This window comes from Podarcis erhardii (genome assembly GCF_964252035.2).
Source record: "Podarcis erhardii genome assembly, chromosome: 5".
Lineage (NCBI taxonomy): Eukaryota > Metazoa > Chordata > Lepidosauria > Squamata > Lacertidae > Podarcis > Podarcis erhardii.
Window position 1 is genome coordinate 5904532 of NC_138509.1, and position 16540 is coordinate 5921071.

At 45.0% G+C, this 16540-nt stretch overlaps 1 protein-coding gene across 1 annotated transcript in view; it reads right to left on the bottom strand.

Moving 5' to 3' along the window:
• Positions 1-2698: 2698 nt before the first annotated feature.
• The window catches only part of SEMA3A (semaphorin 3A), a 201705-nt gene continuing 187863 nt past the window's right edge, over positions 2699-16540 (bottom strand). The window contains exons 15-17 of the mRNA XM_081860959.1: positions 14209-14276; positions 6370-6512; positions 2699-4311 (exon numbers count right to left, since the gene is read on the bottom strand). Coding sequence (XP_081717085.1) covers positions 3856-4311; positions 6370-6512; positions 14209-14276 — 667 coding nt within the window. The 3' untranslated portion in view covers positions 2699-3855. The remainder of the gene's footprint in view (positions 4312-6369; positions 6513-14208; positions 14277-16540) is intronic.

A 16540-nucleotide genomic window follows, 5' to 3' on the forward strand; every position in this document is an offset into this window, starting at 1 on the left:
GATTAGTAATATTAATTATTAATAGGACGCGGATGGCGCTGTGGTTTAAACCACTGAGCCTAGGACTTGCAGATCAGAAGTTCGGCTGTTCAAATCCCTGTGAAGGGGTGAGCTCCTGTTACTCGGTCCCTGCTCCTGCCAACCTAGCAGTTCGAAAGCACGTCAAAGTGCAAGTAGATAAATAGGTACCACTCTGGCGAGAAGGTAAACGGCGTTTCCGTGCGCTGCTCTGGTTTCGCCAGAAGCGGCTTAGTCATGCCGGCCACATGACCTGGAATCTGTATGCCAGCTCCCTCGGCCAATAAAGTGAGATGAGTGCCGCAACCCCAGAGTCGTTCACAACTGGACCTAATGGTCAGAGGTCCCTTTACCTTTAATGTGCATATAGATAAAAGACACCACTGTCATTCATGCATCTGGGGCCTCATTTTGGCTTTTTCTGGGCGCAGGTTTGACTAGAGCAAGACACAAATGTTGAACGTAGGGGCCAGGGGCTGCGATCCCTTTACACTTCCGCCTCCACGTTTCCAAAACCCTTTCATCAGTGCACAATTTCTGTGCTGGCTGGTTGACAATTTTTAGGCATTTATTAAAAGTGGGATAAAGTGGAAGATAGTGTTCTAAAATAACTGATTATGGAGGTAATTAACTGAATAGTTCAAACTGGAAGTATTGCTGTACTTTCTATTCAGTTGAATCAAGTACGTTCAGATTCCAATTCAATATCTGTGCAGACTTGTTTGCTTCAGGCAGAAAAACTAGGAAAGTGCTAAAGTTTTAGCACTTGCTTAAATGCCAGTGAAGTCAAATAAAATTGATTGAACATAAGAGTTAGCAAAGAAGATAGAAATCGATGTCTTCTTTAAAACTGGGTAGAGAACTTCTTTACTGATTGAGCATAATTAGAATACAAATAACCCATTTTAGCAAAAAAAAAAAAAAAAAAAGGATTGGTGTGACAAAAGGATTTGAATTGCCTTCGTGAAAGAATGTGTTTGTTATATAGACTTATATTTACTGCATTATGAGTCATAGGGAAAATGGATTATGGAGTGTCATAAAGTCCATCTGATGGGATCGTATTGATTTATAAAACTGTACTTGGCAAACAAGAATGCTTGCTGGTGCACATTTTCTTCTGCAGTATTAAATAGATCAACCTTATCCAATGGTTGAAATGGGAATGAAAGGCCATTGTGTGAGTGGGGCAGGTGAGGGGAGGAATGGGGACCACTCTGAAGTATGCCAGGTGGGTGCAGAGCCCAAGAAACTCCAGAGAGCAGCTCCCACCATTTCCTCCCTAGGCATAGAAAGAGACCAGCCATGCCTCCGATCTACCAAGAAGCCAGTATAGGGGCGGCATGGGGTGGTTTTGCCCAGGAGGCAGCAGATCTGGCCTACAAGGGGGGTAGTGGAGGAGTGGCATTGGGCAATGTATTCCTTGGAGGCTGGATCTGCTGCTTTTGTGGTTCCTGCCACCAGAGATGGTCACCTCACCTTGCCTCATGTGGGGGATAGCCCCACATACTACATATAATCTATGCACCCTGAATTCTCCTCCGCTCTACACTCCTTTTTCTAATAGCATTTCAAATCTGCCAACGTGTTCTATAGCCTGTCTATCCTCACAACAACCCTGTAAAGTAGACCCTAGAGCCAGTACTAGCACCTTAGCGACCGACAAATTTATTGTGGTGTAAGCTGCCTTGGGCTGGAAACCTTTTCATCAGATGCACCATTCTTGGTAAGCCATGGCAGTTTATGCAATATTACATGACATGCCGATCAGAAGGTTGGTGGTTTGAATCCCTGTGATGGGGTGAGCTCCTGTTGCTCGCTCCCTGCTCCTGCCAACCTAGCAGTTCGAAAGCACATCAAAGTGCAAGTATATAAATAGGTACTGCTCCAGTGGGAAGGTAAACGGCGTTTCCGTGTGCTGCTCTGGTTCGCCAGTAGCGGCTTAGTCATGCTGGCCACATGACCCGGAAGCTGCACGCCGGCTCCTTTACCTTTACCTTTTTTAAGGTGCTGCTGGACTATTATATCGTTCCTAATGTAAAACCACGGCTAGTTGGAAATTCTGGGAATGCAAAAGCTGGATGTAGATGGCACAAATTTGCCCATGGAAATAAGTTTGCCAATACTAGTAGGGATAACTAAACTGGGATAAGAGACCCCATATCCAGTAATGAAATATTGCAAAATCTATTCTACTTTTAAGTGAGTGCATTCTGTACTTCATATATCTGTGTGGGCTTGCTTGTGTTTGTGTGTGTGTGTGTGTGTGTGTGTGTGTGTGTGTGTGTACAGTCTTTTGGCACCCCGTTATTCTCTGGATAAAGGCCAACACTTTGCTAATCCAGCAGTTTTCAGACCTTCTACTTTGGGGGCATTATTTTCACATAAACTTGAATGCCCTGGAGGCCCTGTTGCATCAAAGAGATTCTGGGGCATGTTCCAATTTGTGTTGTCCACACAACAACCTGGCCCAAGTCTGTTAGGCTTCATGCTTGCTTTCTGTGTCATACATACCCAATATGACCCAGGTGCAGCTCTTCTCATTGAGATACCGTAGACATCTCCAAAGAATACGTACAAGGCACTGCCAGAATGCCATCTGAAAACCACGACATTGACTGTATGAGCAGGTCAGATGGATTCTGCATCTTACAGTGTTGAGTTTTTGCCATCCACATAATGAGGTCATGAGCAGAGGAGATATTTTAATGCTATTCACAGTCTTTTGAAATTAAAAATAAAATATACAGCTTAAGTCAACCAAGTTTCCCTTCATTGCTTCAATCCATTTCTGTTTGTATCAAAGTATTATACAAGCTGAAGTCTTTCATACTGAACAATTAGGGAGGGGGAAAAAGAAAATCTGTCCATGCAATACAGACTCTTTTGCCAGAAAAAAACTTGGTTTGGAAGGATAAATCAGGTTGGAAGTTACTCATCATAGAGAATGTCTGGCAAGGAGCTGAGTTTGCTGACTGTGTTGAACAAATGTTTGATAACAGACATTTAAAATTGAGCAACAGAAACCTTTGTTTTCCCTATTTAAAATAATTAAAAATTAGAATATTAGAGTATTGTCAGACAAAAGCCTATTCTATTTCCTTCCCCACCCACCCACCAAGAGCTATCTTTGACTGCATATTGGTTGTGGTACATTTAAATAATTGTTTTAATAAAATACATCTTTAGGTCAAAGGTTAGGGGTGTCATCAGTAGTAGGTCAGAATGTTCCACTTGCTGCTGCTTCAGATAATTAATGGTTCATGGCGCTCCGACTTCAGTAAGCAATCAAGCACAGTATTGATTTCCTTTTTCCAGTACATATCTAAACAAGAGGACTTGTAGACCAGAAAGGGGGGGGGCAAAAAACAGTCATGTGTACAACCAAGTGGGAAGGTGTTCATCAGCTGGATAAAGGTCCATGCAAGTTTTTAGTTAAGTTCAGGAAAATTAGCATGGCTGATGAGAGCTGTTCTGCACCTCCCTCTTTTTTTCCTTTTCAAAATGGCAGAATGGCAGGTGACACTTTTATACCTCAAGTCCAAAGGGGATTGCCGACACAGCCTTGCTGCAGATCCCATGAAACAATAAGTTAGTTTCGGAACAAGCTTATGTCTCCAAAATGCTGGAGAGTAGAGGGTCAGTGGTTTGTGTGTTTTTTTAAACAAACAAACTGGGTTCATTTCAAACAAGATGGAAATTGTTTGAGCCTCCTAGCTCTTTGTAAACATCCACATAAAATGCCATGGGGAAAGTTCACGTATATTGCATTTTATTTCCAGTTATCTTGTCTATGCAAGTTTCTACTTGGATGAACTTCCTAGAGGTAACTGTAGCTCAGACACTCCGTGGTGCCCTCTCAAACTCATGGGTCCTCCTATTCCTGCCTTTCTTGTTCTCTTGTAGATGCTTCCACTTGTTTGTGTTCACCTGGGCATTGGCGGGCCTCTGGCGCCGTTGTTTGCGGTCCCTTTTCCACACCTGCTCACAAAACTCATCCATGGTGTTGAGGTTGGGGTGGTTGATGAGCTGCATGAAGTCTCTGTACCAGACCTTCTGGCTTGGGGTCATGCTGTTAGAAGCTTCCTTGATCTTGGAGGTATCTCCTTCTTCCTCTTTATGAAGCAGCTCTTCAAGGTGCTCCGTGTCGATGATCTCCAGGGTCACCTTGAGGAGAGTTTGCATGAAGCCATGCTCCACAGCGTGGCAGAAGTAAATGCCCGAGTCCTTCCGCTGCAAGCTCCGCAGCAGTAGACCTTGCTCTGTCCGGATCAGGCGATCATCTACTTTGATCTGTCAAGGAGGCAAAAAAAAAAGGGGTCACTGTTCTCAGTAGTCCTCTCCGGCTCTCTCACAAAGCCTCAACACTGTGTGCCAGCATCGCACAGTACACTTGGATAGCAGAGGACCAGGATTTGAAACTGTACTCAGCCATGAAGCTCACTGAACAAGACTTTAGGTGACTTAGCCTCAACTACCTAACAGAGGTGCTTTGATATAAAAACAGAATGCTACTCTAAGGTTTTTTGGAAGGGATGTGGATCCAAATATGATAAACACCATGCTCTCTGAAACCAGTCAAGAACTCGGTAAAACAACCAAGCATATTATGAGCCTGTTTGCCCTGAAATGGAATTGGAATTTCCAGCACACCTCGTTGTATGTTACAGTGTTCAGAAATGGAGAAAAAAAATGTTATAGGGCAGGAAAAAGGTTAGCATTTCAAATGGCTACAGCTTATGTAGTAATGGTACCTGGCCAGAGATCATTTTGGGAGACACGGACTAGTGGAGATACCTGCCTGCCATCTTCCATTTCTTTGCCAAAGGGGTGTGTGTGTGTGTGTGTGTGTGTGTGTGTGTGTGTGTATACATTTATAAATAATACATATACAGGAACATACACTGGCTGCAATCCTGTGTACACTTACCTGAGAGTAAGTCCCACTTAACCCAGTAAGCATGATTCTGAGTGAATATGTGAAGGATTGCACAAATAATAAAATCTACCAACTTTATCCATGTGGCTAAAGAAGGACAAATGCCAGATGCTATTTCGTACCATGACAGAGCATGTTCTAGTCTTCCGACCCCCCCTTTTTTGGGGGGGGGGGGACACCCAACTCTAAAATAATGAGCTTTTAGAAACTTAACCATACAAAACCTCTAGCTGTGAATAAAATATGTCCCTTGGATTCTTCATGCAAAATAACATTTAACTGTCTTTCTTTCTTTCTTTCTTTCTTTCTTTCTTTCTTTCTTTCTTTCTTTCTTTCTTTCTTTCTTTCCTCTCCCCCACCCTCAGGTGGCATCTAGCCAGCAGGGGAAAGGTTATTCCGTTAAAAATGAGGTGATGAAGTGGCCTTCCAGACTTGTAGGATGTCTACATTCCTACTAATCCCCCAGAGCACCTGGGGAAATGAAAAACACAACCATATTATTATATAGGTAACTGTGCAAGGGCAGGAGCGGAGACACCGAACTCCTCACTTAACCATTTCCGTCTATAACGGCCAGGAAAGCTTTTTCTTTCCATGGGGATTACTTCAGAAGCTAAGCATCCTCATGAGGGTCTCAGGGCCTCTTTGTTGCTGCCGCTGCAAGGCGCAAAGATGGCGCAAATTGAGGATACGGGAAAGGCGTTGCTTTGAGCTCCTGAAGTGATGATCATCATGGAAGCAAAAAGCAAATGACCACCATGGAGGAATTTTAAGAGCTTACACTAACAATGGGTTTAGCACAGCAGCTGAGTCCCTGAGCTCAAGCTATTTACCTCATAAGGATGGGAGAGTGGCTCTCTAGACATCTTAAAGCTGGTGCCCATCTAATCACTGTTCCTTATGAGGTAATATTGGGCCTTGCAGCAGGGATATAGAAGCTGTCACCTCCCAAATGCCTCCACAGTCTCTCCTAAAACTGGCAGGTTTGGAAGCAGCCCAATTTCTTTGAGATGTTTCCACACCCAACTCTTCTGCTTTCTTAGGGTGGGGGGAATGAGCAAGAAGCAGGGTGTGGGGAGGAATAAAACTACAAACTTGTGCCTTGGTCATTTCAGACAGAAGATGGGGCCCCACAAAACTGAATTTTGCTTTATTATTATTATTTTTTTTAAAGGGCCCAGCAACATGTCAGGGAGAATGCTAGACTATAGCCTTTCTCACTGACATTTCATCTATGTAGAGGGGGTTTTTTTGGGGGGAGGAGGAACATTTTATCATGTGAGACTTGCTGCTACAATCCTGAAGTGGTACAGCTGAGACCCACGGGTCCCAGATTCTTGAGAACTGGGCCAGAGAGACTGAACACGCTTTTGAACCAGAAAGTTCTGGGATGCACTTTCAAGAGCCCATACCTCTTCCTTTCGGTCATCGTTTTGCTTCTGGAATTGCCAATAGACCAGAGCACGCTGAGATTTGGGGCTGCATTCCAGGAAAGTGCTGCTGTTCTCCACTCCGTAGATGATCTTCTCTTCCAGCCCATGTCCACTTGGATTATCTGCAGGGAACAAGGAAGGAAAAACAAGGACATCTGAATGTTACTAGAAGAACTGAACGTCAAGCCCTGGATCCACTCTGCCCACCCAGGCTGGCCGCTGCATCCTTCTGGGCAGGAAGGAGTAGAAAGGGCTTCCTGGTCCAGCTGAGACTTTCTTGACCAATGAAGACATCTGGTGCGTCCCTGTCTTTGGAGAAGGGCTGCAGCACAGTGGGACAACTTGGCAGGCACAAGCTCCTACGTTCAGTCCCAGACATCTCCAGGTAGGTCTGAGAGAGACAGCCACCTCAAATCCTGGAAAGCCACTGCAGATCAGAGCAGGTGATACAGAGTGATATGGAACTGACAGTCTGACTCAGGATATGTACAGATTAGCGGTTCAAAACACAGCAACGCTGTTTCAAGTTGCATTAGCCTGCTGCTGGTGTGTACACCAGAGCGGGGATGTCTCCACCTGATGCACATTACCTGCTTGGCTTCTCCACCCCTGCAACCTCCCCAGCTGTCACCTGTGCATGGACACCGACTGTCTCAAACGTACACACCTGGGCTTAACGGAACATGGCTTGAGTTTCCCTTTCGGGCTGAAGCTGGTTTGAGGGAAACCATCTAAAACAGTAGTATTTCTCAATAAACTACAGGGAAATGTCATGTGTAGACCAAATCCTGAGCCAGCAGTGGGAGTAGACTGGAGCCAGGGGAAAACACAACATGGTGCATGGCCTCCGGGTCATGTATCTTCCTGGTCTTGCCTCTTCTTCAGTCCTGACTCGCTCTTTGGGCCCAGCTATTGGCTTGTCACTGAGCTTCTGGTCCTGGGACACCTCAGGCTGACATGGTCCAGCCCTGACCTTCCTGAATTTGTGTCCCAGAAGGGAGAGGGGAGAGAGTGCATGATCCCAGAGGATATTTTAACTCATTTATGTATTCCTAAACCATCAGGAATGACTGCACTAGTCCTAAGCATGCTCTTTTCTTAAATGGGAGTCAATTATTTAAAAAAACCAAAAAAACCCCACATACTTGGGCATTAATTAATTATTATATGACAAAGATTTTTTAAAAACAGATATATTAATTCATGGCACAAGTTGACTCACTTTATTCCTTAGTTTCACTTCATTGGCTTAAAAGATGAGATATTTTTTCAAATGGGTGAACAAGTTTTCAATAGTTTGGGTGTGGTGTCAGAAGATCTAATTGTGCCTCAAGAGGTCTATGATCTACTTCAACATAAAGCCATAAAATGTAAGGCTTTCAAAAATAAAATAAAATACCGAAGTGTGTTTAGGTTATACGGCACTGCAGTTTGCTGCTGCAGCTGTTAATGACCAGAAATCTTGTTTTTGTGGAAACATTATTCAATTAATCATTTCCTCTTGTAAGCCGTAATAATTTATGGAAACATAACAAGCCTAATAAACCAGACCTTGCGGACGAGTGAAAGAAAGTGGAATAAATTACTTCCTTTTTGTAACAACATTGTTTTCAAGTTATCCATCAATTTGCAAGAAATGTTGGCTTGCCTTTGGATTTATATGGCAGTTGCTTCTGCTGCAGTACCACAAAGGCATTAAGGTCTAAGATTTCAAGACTTCATTTTAACCGCCCCCCCCTCCTTTAAAAATGGGATTTAAATTGCAATGGCCCAATAACTATTGGGAGCAAATACACAAGAAAGGATAAGCAAAAACAGAAAGGCTGGTTTACACCGCGTGCTGTATGTTTTTCTACTTGCAAAATAGGATGCTCAAGAAGGAGGACAATTACCTCCTTACGCCAAAGCATGAAAACTCCTTCCAAGTCCACAATACTAGCCAGCCCTCTTGGGCAAACATTTTGAAAAGGTGTTAATGTTCATTTCCCCTCTGCTCATGGCTCTTAGGCTGTCACAGAGGGCACATTGTTAGACGAGAGCCCAGGAAAATAAATGGATTGCTCTAAAGTGTGTCATGGGATTGCTGAACATTTTTTGTGCTGCAACGGGCAACACAGCCCACAGCAATGCCCAAGGGTGTTTAGATCGCACAAGTTTACTTTGATTAAGATTGGTCTTTTTGGTGTAGGGGCGGGTTGCTTGAGGTTCAGACTCTACAGAACCCCATTTTTGTTTGTTTGTTCTAGAAATGAGGGATATGTGGCTAAGAGCCTCTTGCAGTGTAATCCATTGTCAAGTCTTGTTTGACTTCATTTTGGCTGTGCACTAATCTAGCAAACAAAAAGCTGTTTGCTAAACTGTGGTGCCAAAAAGCTGGCAGGCCAGTTGCTCTGATGTTGACACAGGAATTGTACATTAACGACATGCAGCCATCCAGACACAAGTGTGTGTGTGTGTGTGTGTGTGTGTGTGTGTGTGTGTGTGAAGAAAATGAATTATTACCACCCAGCTTGTAAAAATGAAATATCAAGTCATCAACAGACACCAAATCAATAAGAAATGAATTGTTCCGGTTTTCTTTTCTCTTTGGGTTGTGATAACTTGATTCCCAGCAAGTAAATGGAATACTCCCTCAGTAGGGGGATGAGCAAGAAGATCCATTCTGACTGCAAGAAGATCAAACCTCTCCATTCTGAAGGAAATCAGCCCTGAGTGCTCACTGGAAGGACAGATCCTGAAGCTGAGGTTCCAATACTTTGGCCACTTCATGAGAAGAGAAGACTCCCTGGAAAAGACCCTGATGTTGGGGACACGGGTGGCGCTGTGGGTTAAACCACAGAGACTAGGGCTTGCTGATTGGAAGGTTGGTGGTTCAAATCCCCGCGACAGGGTGAGCTCCCGTTGCTCGGTCCCTGCTCCTGCCAACCTAGCAGTTCGAAAGCACATCAAAGTGCAAGTAGATAAATAGGTACCACTCCAGCGGGAAGGTAAACGGCATTTCCGTGCGCTGCTCTGGTTCGCCAGAAGCAGCTTAGTCATGCTGGCCACATGACCCGGAAGCTGTACACCAGCTCCCTTGGGCAATAAAGCGAGATGAGCGCCGCAACCCCAGAGTCGACCACGACTGGACCTAATGGTCAGGGGTCCCTTTACCTTTACCTAGGGGGATGAGCAGAGCGACTTTTGAGTTTCATCTTAGAAATGGTTCTACTTGAGAAGTATTGTGTCAGGGGATTGGGAATGAACAGCAACATGGAAAACTTTATTTCTAATGACAGCAGAACAGAGTCTTATTGGGCTGTGTACACTCTACAGCTTTAAAGCACATCCAGAGCACATTCTCTCCCTCTAAGAATTATGGGCCCAATAGTTTGTTAAGGGCTGCAGGGAACTGTGACTTTGTGGTGGATAAACTACAGTGACCAGATTTCTTTGAGTGGGTGGGAAGTGTGCTTCAAATGTGCTTTAAAAATATTGTGTCTACACAAGGCCTGGCTGTCTGCCCATTCCTGTTTACTCTGCATCCAGGGTGCTCCCGCTCTTGGTTTGGGAAGTAGTGTGTGCAAGACATTAGCCACAATCTATATCTGTGGTGCTGGAGGAGACTTTTGAGAGTCCCATGGACTGCAAGAAGATCAAACCTCGCCATTCTGAAGGAAATCAGCCCCGAGTGCTCACTGGAAGGACAGATCCTGAAGCTGAGGTTCCAATACTTTGGCCACCTCATGAGAAGAGAAGACTCCCTGGAAAAGATCCTGATGTTGGGAAAGATGGAGGGCACAAGGAGAAGGGGACGACAGAGGACGAGATGGTTGGACAGTGTTCTCAAAGCTACTAACATGAGTTTGACCAAACTGCAGGAGGCAGTGGAAGACAGGAGTGCCTGGCGTGCTCTGGTCCATGGGGTCACGAAGAGTCGGACACGACTAAATAACAACAAAGAACATATCTATCCTGTATCTGTCTCGCGTTTTTTTTCTATTGCATGCACATGAAGGATTATCTAATGAGACTCTATGTATAGCGTAAAACCAGGAATAGCTGCATCTCTCCAGTAGAGGGCAGTGCTGCATAAGATCAAAAGCTGTATTTTCCACTCCTGTACTGTACTGGAATGTGAATAATTGGCAAACTGGGGAAAATGGTTTATGTCCCATCCTGTGCCTGGCCTGGGAATTTTAAATCAATAACCATATACTTTATAGTGCTATTTAACTGCCCCAATACAAGCAAAATGAAAAGAGACAAGCAGCTATCAATCAACTAACCAGAGTGAACAACTGTGGAACCAACACAAGGTTGCTGGTTGATTTAACCAAGTCATCCCAGTTGGGCTACAATCCTCTAGGCTCACTTTCCTCATTGAATTCAGTGGACTTACTTCTGAGTAGGCGAGCACAGAACTGCGCTGTAAGTGATTTTATACGGCCTAGGATCCTTGTACCTATGGGACTGCCTCTCCCGGTATGCCCCACGGAGGACCTTAAGGTCCATAAATAGCAACACCCTAGTGGTCCCGGGCCCTAAGGAAATTAGATTAGCCTCAACCAGAGCCAGGGCCTTCTCAACACTGGCTCCGGCTTGGTGGAACGCTCTGTCTCATGAGACCAGGGCCCTGCGGGATCTGATTTCTTTTCACAGGGCCTGCAAGACAGAGTTGTTCTGCCTGGCCTTTGGCTTAGAATCAGTTTGATTCCCTCCCCCTCTTTCCTTTTCCTTTCTCTTCCTGTGAAGAGGCTGCATCTTAATGTTTTAATGTTGTATTTTAATCTTGTTTTTTTTTAATTGTATTTTAATCAACTTGTTTTTTTATTATTGGTTGTTAGCTGCCCTGAGCCCGGTCTTGGCTGGGGAGGGCGGGGTATAAATAAATTATTATTACAGTGATACCTCTAGATACAAACGGGATCCATTCCAGAGCCCCGTTTGCATCTCGAGGTAAATGTATCTAGTGATGGCATGTCTGCGCACACGCGCATCGCTTATCGCCGTTTCTGCACATGTGCGTGACGTAATTTTGAGCGTCTGCGCATGCTTAAGCGGAGAAACCCGGAAGTAATGCGCTCCGTTACTTCTGGGTTGCCACAGAGCGCAACTCGAACGTGCTCAACTCAAAGCGTATTTAACCCGAGGTATGACTGTTGTATTATAATTATAATTATTATTATTATTACTACTACTACATGGCTTGGTGCCAAGCAAGCTCGTTTCAGAGGGGACCATCTTCCTCGTAAGGTGGTGGACGAGGGCATTTCTTCCTCCGGAGAGGAAGGCCTGACTGCATCATTCAGTGTCCCACCCTTTGCGTGGCAAGTCCCCTCCCCCATGTGAAATGAAGACACTGGACACATTATTTAAGGTTAATGGGCATAAAAAGGCCACAACTTTTATTGATTACAGAATTGAAAGGTATTGGCCTTAGGCATTGGCTCCTATCGACTGCCCGGCATGGAGACCGGGAAGGGTTGTCCACAAGCCGTGGGAGTCCTGTTGAAGTACGCCAACTAGGATCCCACGGGTGTCACCGCTCGGGGGCGTGCCGGAGGCCCTTACCTCCCTAGGTTTCGGACAAGGCAACGCCCCCCGGAGTCCTCTACTGGACTACCCTTTTCATTGGGGGAAGGTGATGGCGCTTCCTTCCCCCCTTCATTTGCATAACAATTAACCCCTGCCAATGCCTAACTGCCAATACCGCGGAAGTTGGGACGTTTGCTACGAGGTAGGCGAAAAAACCAAAAGGCTGGAAGTGCGCCAAATTGGAAAAATTCCTACCAGGCTCCTTGCGGCGACCAACGGGAGTCCATAGCAAGGTCATAGCTAGCTAAGCCTAAAGGGTGGGTGGGATGGGAAAACCACTCGGCTGGGAAAGGGAAAAGAGGGCAGTCCCTGGGCATGCCTGGCCTTAAATAGGCTAGGCCCCACCTCCCCAGCCCGCCGATCGGCAGGCAGGGTCGAAGGCACGCCTGGGGATTCCCTATTCTCGCGCGGGGCAAAAGGCCAGCCCCCGCGTGTGTTGAAGGGGGTAGCCCGCAACCCCCTCTCCTCCCCAAGCTCGGAAATGGCTTTGCAGATACGAAGGGTCCAAGTTCAACATGCATTGTAGAAGGCTGGCACCAACAGAGCCTACAGACATGCAAAGCCTCCTTCAATGCCAGGTCGGGCCACTGTCCTATGCAGCCCAGAAACACCGTCTCAGAAGAGCACCATCACTCCAAGATTTCATGCAGAGATCTTTCCCATCCTTGCCTCCTTTTCACTGGAGTTGCCAGGAGCTGATCCTATGACCTTCCTTCTGCAGGCAAAGCACGTGGAGGAACTTTGCCACTTCCTAGTTTTCCATCAGGCAGTGGGGCTCATTTTAAAGTCAGCGTTATGGCTGAACATAATGAACTGCTTAGAAATCGTTTCCTCATCATGGGCTGCAAATCAGCCTAACTCCTTAATAATGCAGAAATCAGGCAGCTCTAAAGCAACATCTTCAGCAGTCAAGACGGCATTTTGGCCCCGTGAAGAAAATTCACAAAACATTTATGGAAATTATTAATACTCCAGCCATAAAAAGGTGGAAAACTCTGGCTTTGGGGCTACAATGCCCTGGTTATACCACCTTAACAAATTACAAGATTTTTGTACTATCGGCCCATAACTAAGGCAACTGAATAAAGCAGCATGTTTACTTAGAAGTAAGTCCCACTGAATTCAGTGGGGCGTGTTCCCAGATATGCATAGAACTGCAGCAACTGAATGGACTTACTCCAAATAAACATAAACCATTTCTCCACATTATAATGCAACCCCATCCAGTTTGCATTTATTAACCAAAAGATACGTACAAAATTGCATGTATTAGGGGAAAGCATGCAGGGGGAAAAAAAAGGTTATTAGTAAAATGAATGAGCAAAAATTTAGTAAGGTGTATATTAGGGCACACTTACTTACAGCGCAATAGTACTGGTAAGTGTGTCTACTCAGAAGCAAATTCTTCATCTTCAATAGGAGTTATTCCTACATAAGTATATCATAGAATCATAGAATTCTAAAGTTGGAAGGGACCCTGAGGGTCATCTAATCCAGCCCCCTGAAGTGCAGCCATCGCAATCAAAGCACTGCAGCTTTAGGCTACAATTGTACACACATTTACTCGAGAGCAGGGCTTTTTTCCCCTAAAAAAATGTTTATGGGTACTCTCAGGGCCGGATCTAGGTTTGATGAGGCTCTAAGGTACTGAAAGTAATGGGGCCCTTTATATGTCCAGCTGTTCTTTATCAACAACAAATTGTTGCTGATTTTTGTGTTGAATATATGCTATATGGTAGTTTATGGACCTAATAGGTCTCTAAAGACATTTGCCACTGTTGCTGTAAGTAGGTTTTGTTTTATTTGTTTTTTATCTTATATTTTGGAAATGTACATCCAGTTTTTCCCCTTTTAATTTTTTTGGGGGCCCCCAACAGAGGGGCCCTAAACTATAACTTGTTTAGCTTAAACATAAATCTGGCACCGGGTACTCTCATTTTGACTCAAGAAAATCACCATTTTATAGTTCAAATCGGGGAAAAATAAATACAGTAAATGGACAAAAGTACAAAGATTCACAAAATGTGTAGGGGTATGCGTACCCCTGCCCCCCCCCCCAGAAAAAAGCACTGCTTGAGAGTAAACCCTTTTGAACTCAGTGGGCTAGACTTCCAAGTAAGCATACATTGGAGGCTGTTATGCTTGTTTTCCTAGAGGTAAAGAGGAATAGATTTGCTCTGGTTCCATTCCCGACCCTTTCCTTTGGCTGAATAAGGATCATGTAATGATCAAGCGTCTTACCATGATGCTGTAAGTCAGAGCAGTGAGTCAGAGGATCACCATTTCGGATATCTTGTCGTCTAGTGCGTCTAAAGGAAACAGATTAGAGAAACCAGTAAATCTCCATTGCATTCATTGACTGTATTTTTAAATATATATGAATGCAATGAAAACCTAGACAACATCTTAAAAAGCAGAGACATCACCTTGCCAACAAAGGTCCGTATAGTTAAAGCTATGGTTTTCCTAGTAGATATGTATGGAAGTGAAAGCTTGACCATAAAGAAGGCTGATCGCCAAAGAATTGATGCTTTTGAATTATGGTGCTGGAGGAGACTCTTGAGAGTCCCATGGACTGCAAGAAGATCAAACCTCTCCATTCTGAAGGAAATCAGCCCTGAGTGCTCACTGGAAGGACAGATCCTGAAGCTAAGGCTCCAATATTTGGCCACCTCATGAGAAGAGAAGACTCCCTGGAAAAGACCCTGATGTTGGGAAAGATGGAGGGCACAAGGAGAAAGGGAAGACAGAGGACGAGATGGTTGGACAGTGTTCTTGAAGCTACCAGCATGAGTTTGACTAAACTGCGGGAGGCAGTGGAAGACAGGAGTGCCTGGCATGCTCTGGTCCAGGGGGTCACGAAGAATCGGATACAACTAAATGACTAAACAACAACAAAAAGGGGGGGAATACTTTAGAAGGGCAGCCTGACCCACAGAAACTGAGCTGGTGAAGATTTTCTTGGCTTAAAAACAATTTGGGGAGGTTTCTCCTGCTGGATGCCTCTGTCAGGAAAGAAAATGGGTCAAAGCAGAAAACGTTAGGGACATTATTAGTTATATTCAGAGAGAGATGTCACCCAGAGATATGGATACTTGAAGGAAATGATCCATTCCTTTTGTGAACAACAATCCAAACCACTTTCTGTCAGTGTTCGCATTCAGAAGTCAATAATTCCAACCCAAGTGAGCATTGTTGTTGCAGTAGCAAAGGCCCTGAGGGGTATTGATTACAACTAAATTAAGTGTCTGAGATGCAGGCAGTTGGATTCAGGAGAGTTCGGCGTGCGCACCAGGGACCCATGGCTTCCTTCAATCTAGAGTACGGCCATGTGCACACCATGCCATTAAAGTTACAGATAGGTAGCCGTGTTGGTCTGCCATAGTCAAAACAAAACAAAAATTCCTTCCAGTAGCACCTTAAAGACCAACTAAGTTAGTTCTAGGTATGAGCTTTCGTGTGCATGCACACTTCTTCAGATACCTGAAGAAGTATCTGAAGAAGTGTGCATGCACACGAAAGCTCATACCTAGAACTAACTTAGTTGGTCTTTAAGGTGCTACTGGAAGGAATTCATGCCATTAAAGCACATTCAAAACACATTCCTTCCCTCCAGTAATTCTGGGCACTGCAGCTTCCCCCTCTCAGAGTTACACCTCCTAGCAACCTGTAACAAACGACAAGCACACAATTCTTTGAGGTAAATAACACGCTGCAAATGCACTTTCAGTGTGTGGCATGTATGCAGCCCAATCTCAAATGCGGCATCTTCTCAGAGAAAGTGAGATCAGCCAAGATTTCTCTAACCCAGTTTCTTTAGATTATTTCATTTCATCAATAGTGATTCAGAGGTATCCAGGCTAGGGGTAGCTAACACCTGGCCCAGGGAAGATCCACTCCCTCAGATGGTTATCCCCTCTTCTTGGTAACCAAAACCCCACTGGTTTTGATGGCAACAAAATCTTTTTTTAAAAATTAAGCAGACACAGTGCAAATTAAACCTCCCGGTGACTGGGAAGGGGGCAATAACTGTCCTCTTCAGATGATCTGCATGGATCAACTGGGAGTGGGGGGGGGGGGCTGTGAGCCTGTGTGGGACACCCATTTCTGGCAACACCTGCTGCTGAAATGTGACCAAGGGAGGCTGCCAAAAAAGGCTAAGCATCTCCATTCTAGACTGCTGCATACATAAAGGTAAAGGTAAAGGTAAAGGTAAAGGGACCACTGACCGTTAGGTCCAGTCGTGACCGACTCTGGGGTTGCGGCGCTCATCTCGCTTTATTGGCCGAGGGAGCCGGCGTACAGCTTCCGGGTCATGCGGCCAGCATGACTAAGCCGCTTCTGGCGAACCAGAGCAGCGCACGGAAACGCCGTTTACCTTCCCACTGGAGCGGTACTTTTTTATCTACTTGCACTTTTACATGCTTTTGAACTGCTAGGTTGGTAGGAGAAGGAAGCGAGCAACGGGAGATCACCTCATCGCAGGGATTCAAACCGCCGACCTTCTGATCGGCAAGCCCTAGGCTCTGTGGTTTAACCCACAGCATACATGCCATACCTTTAAAGCATGCCT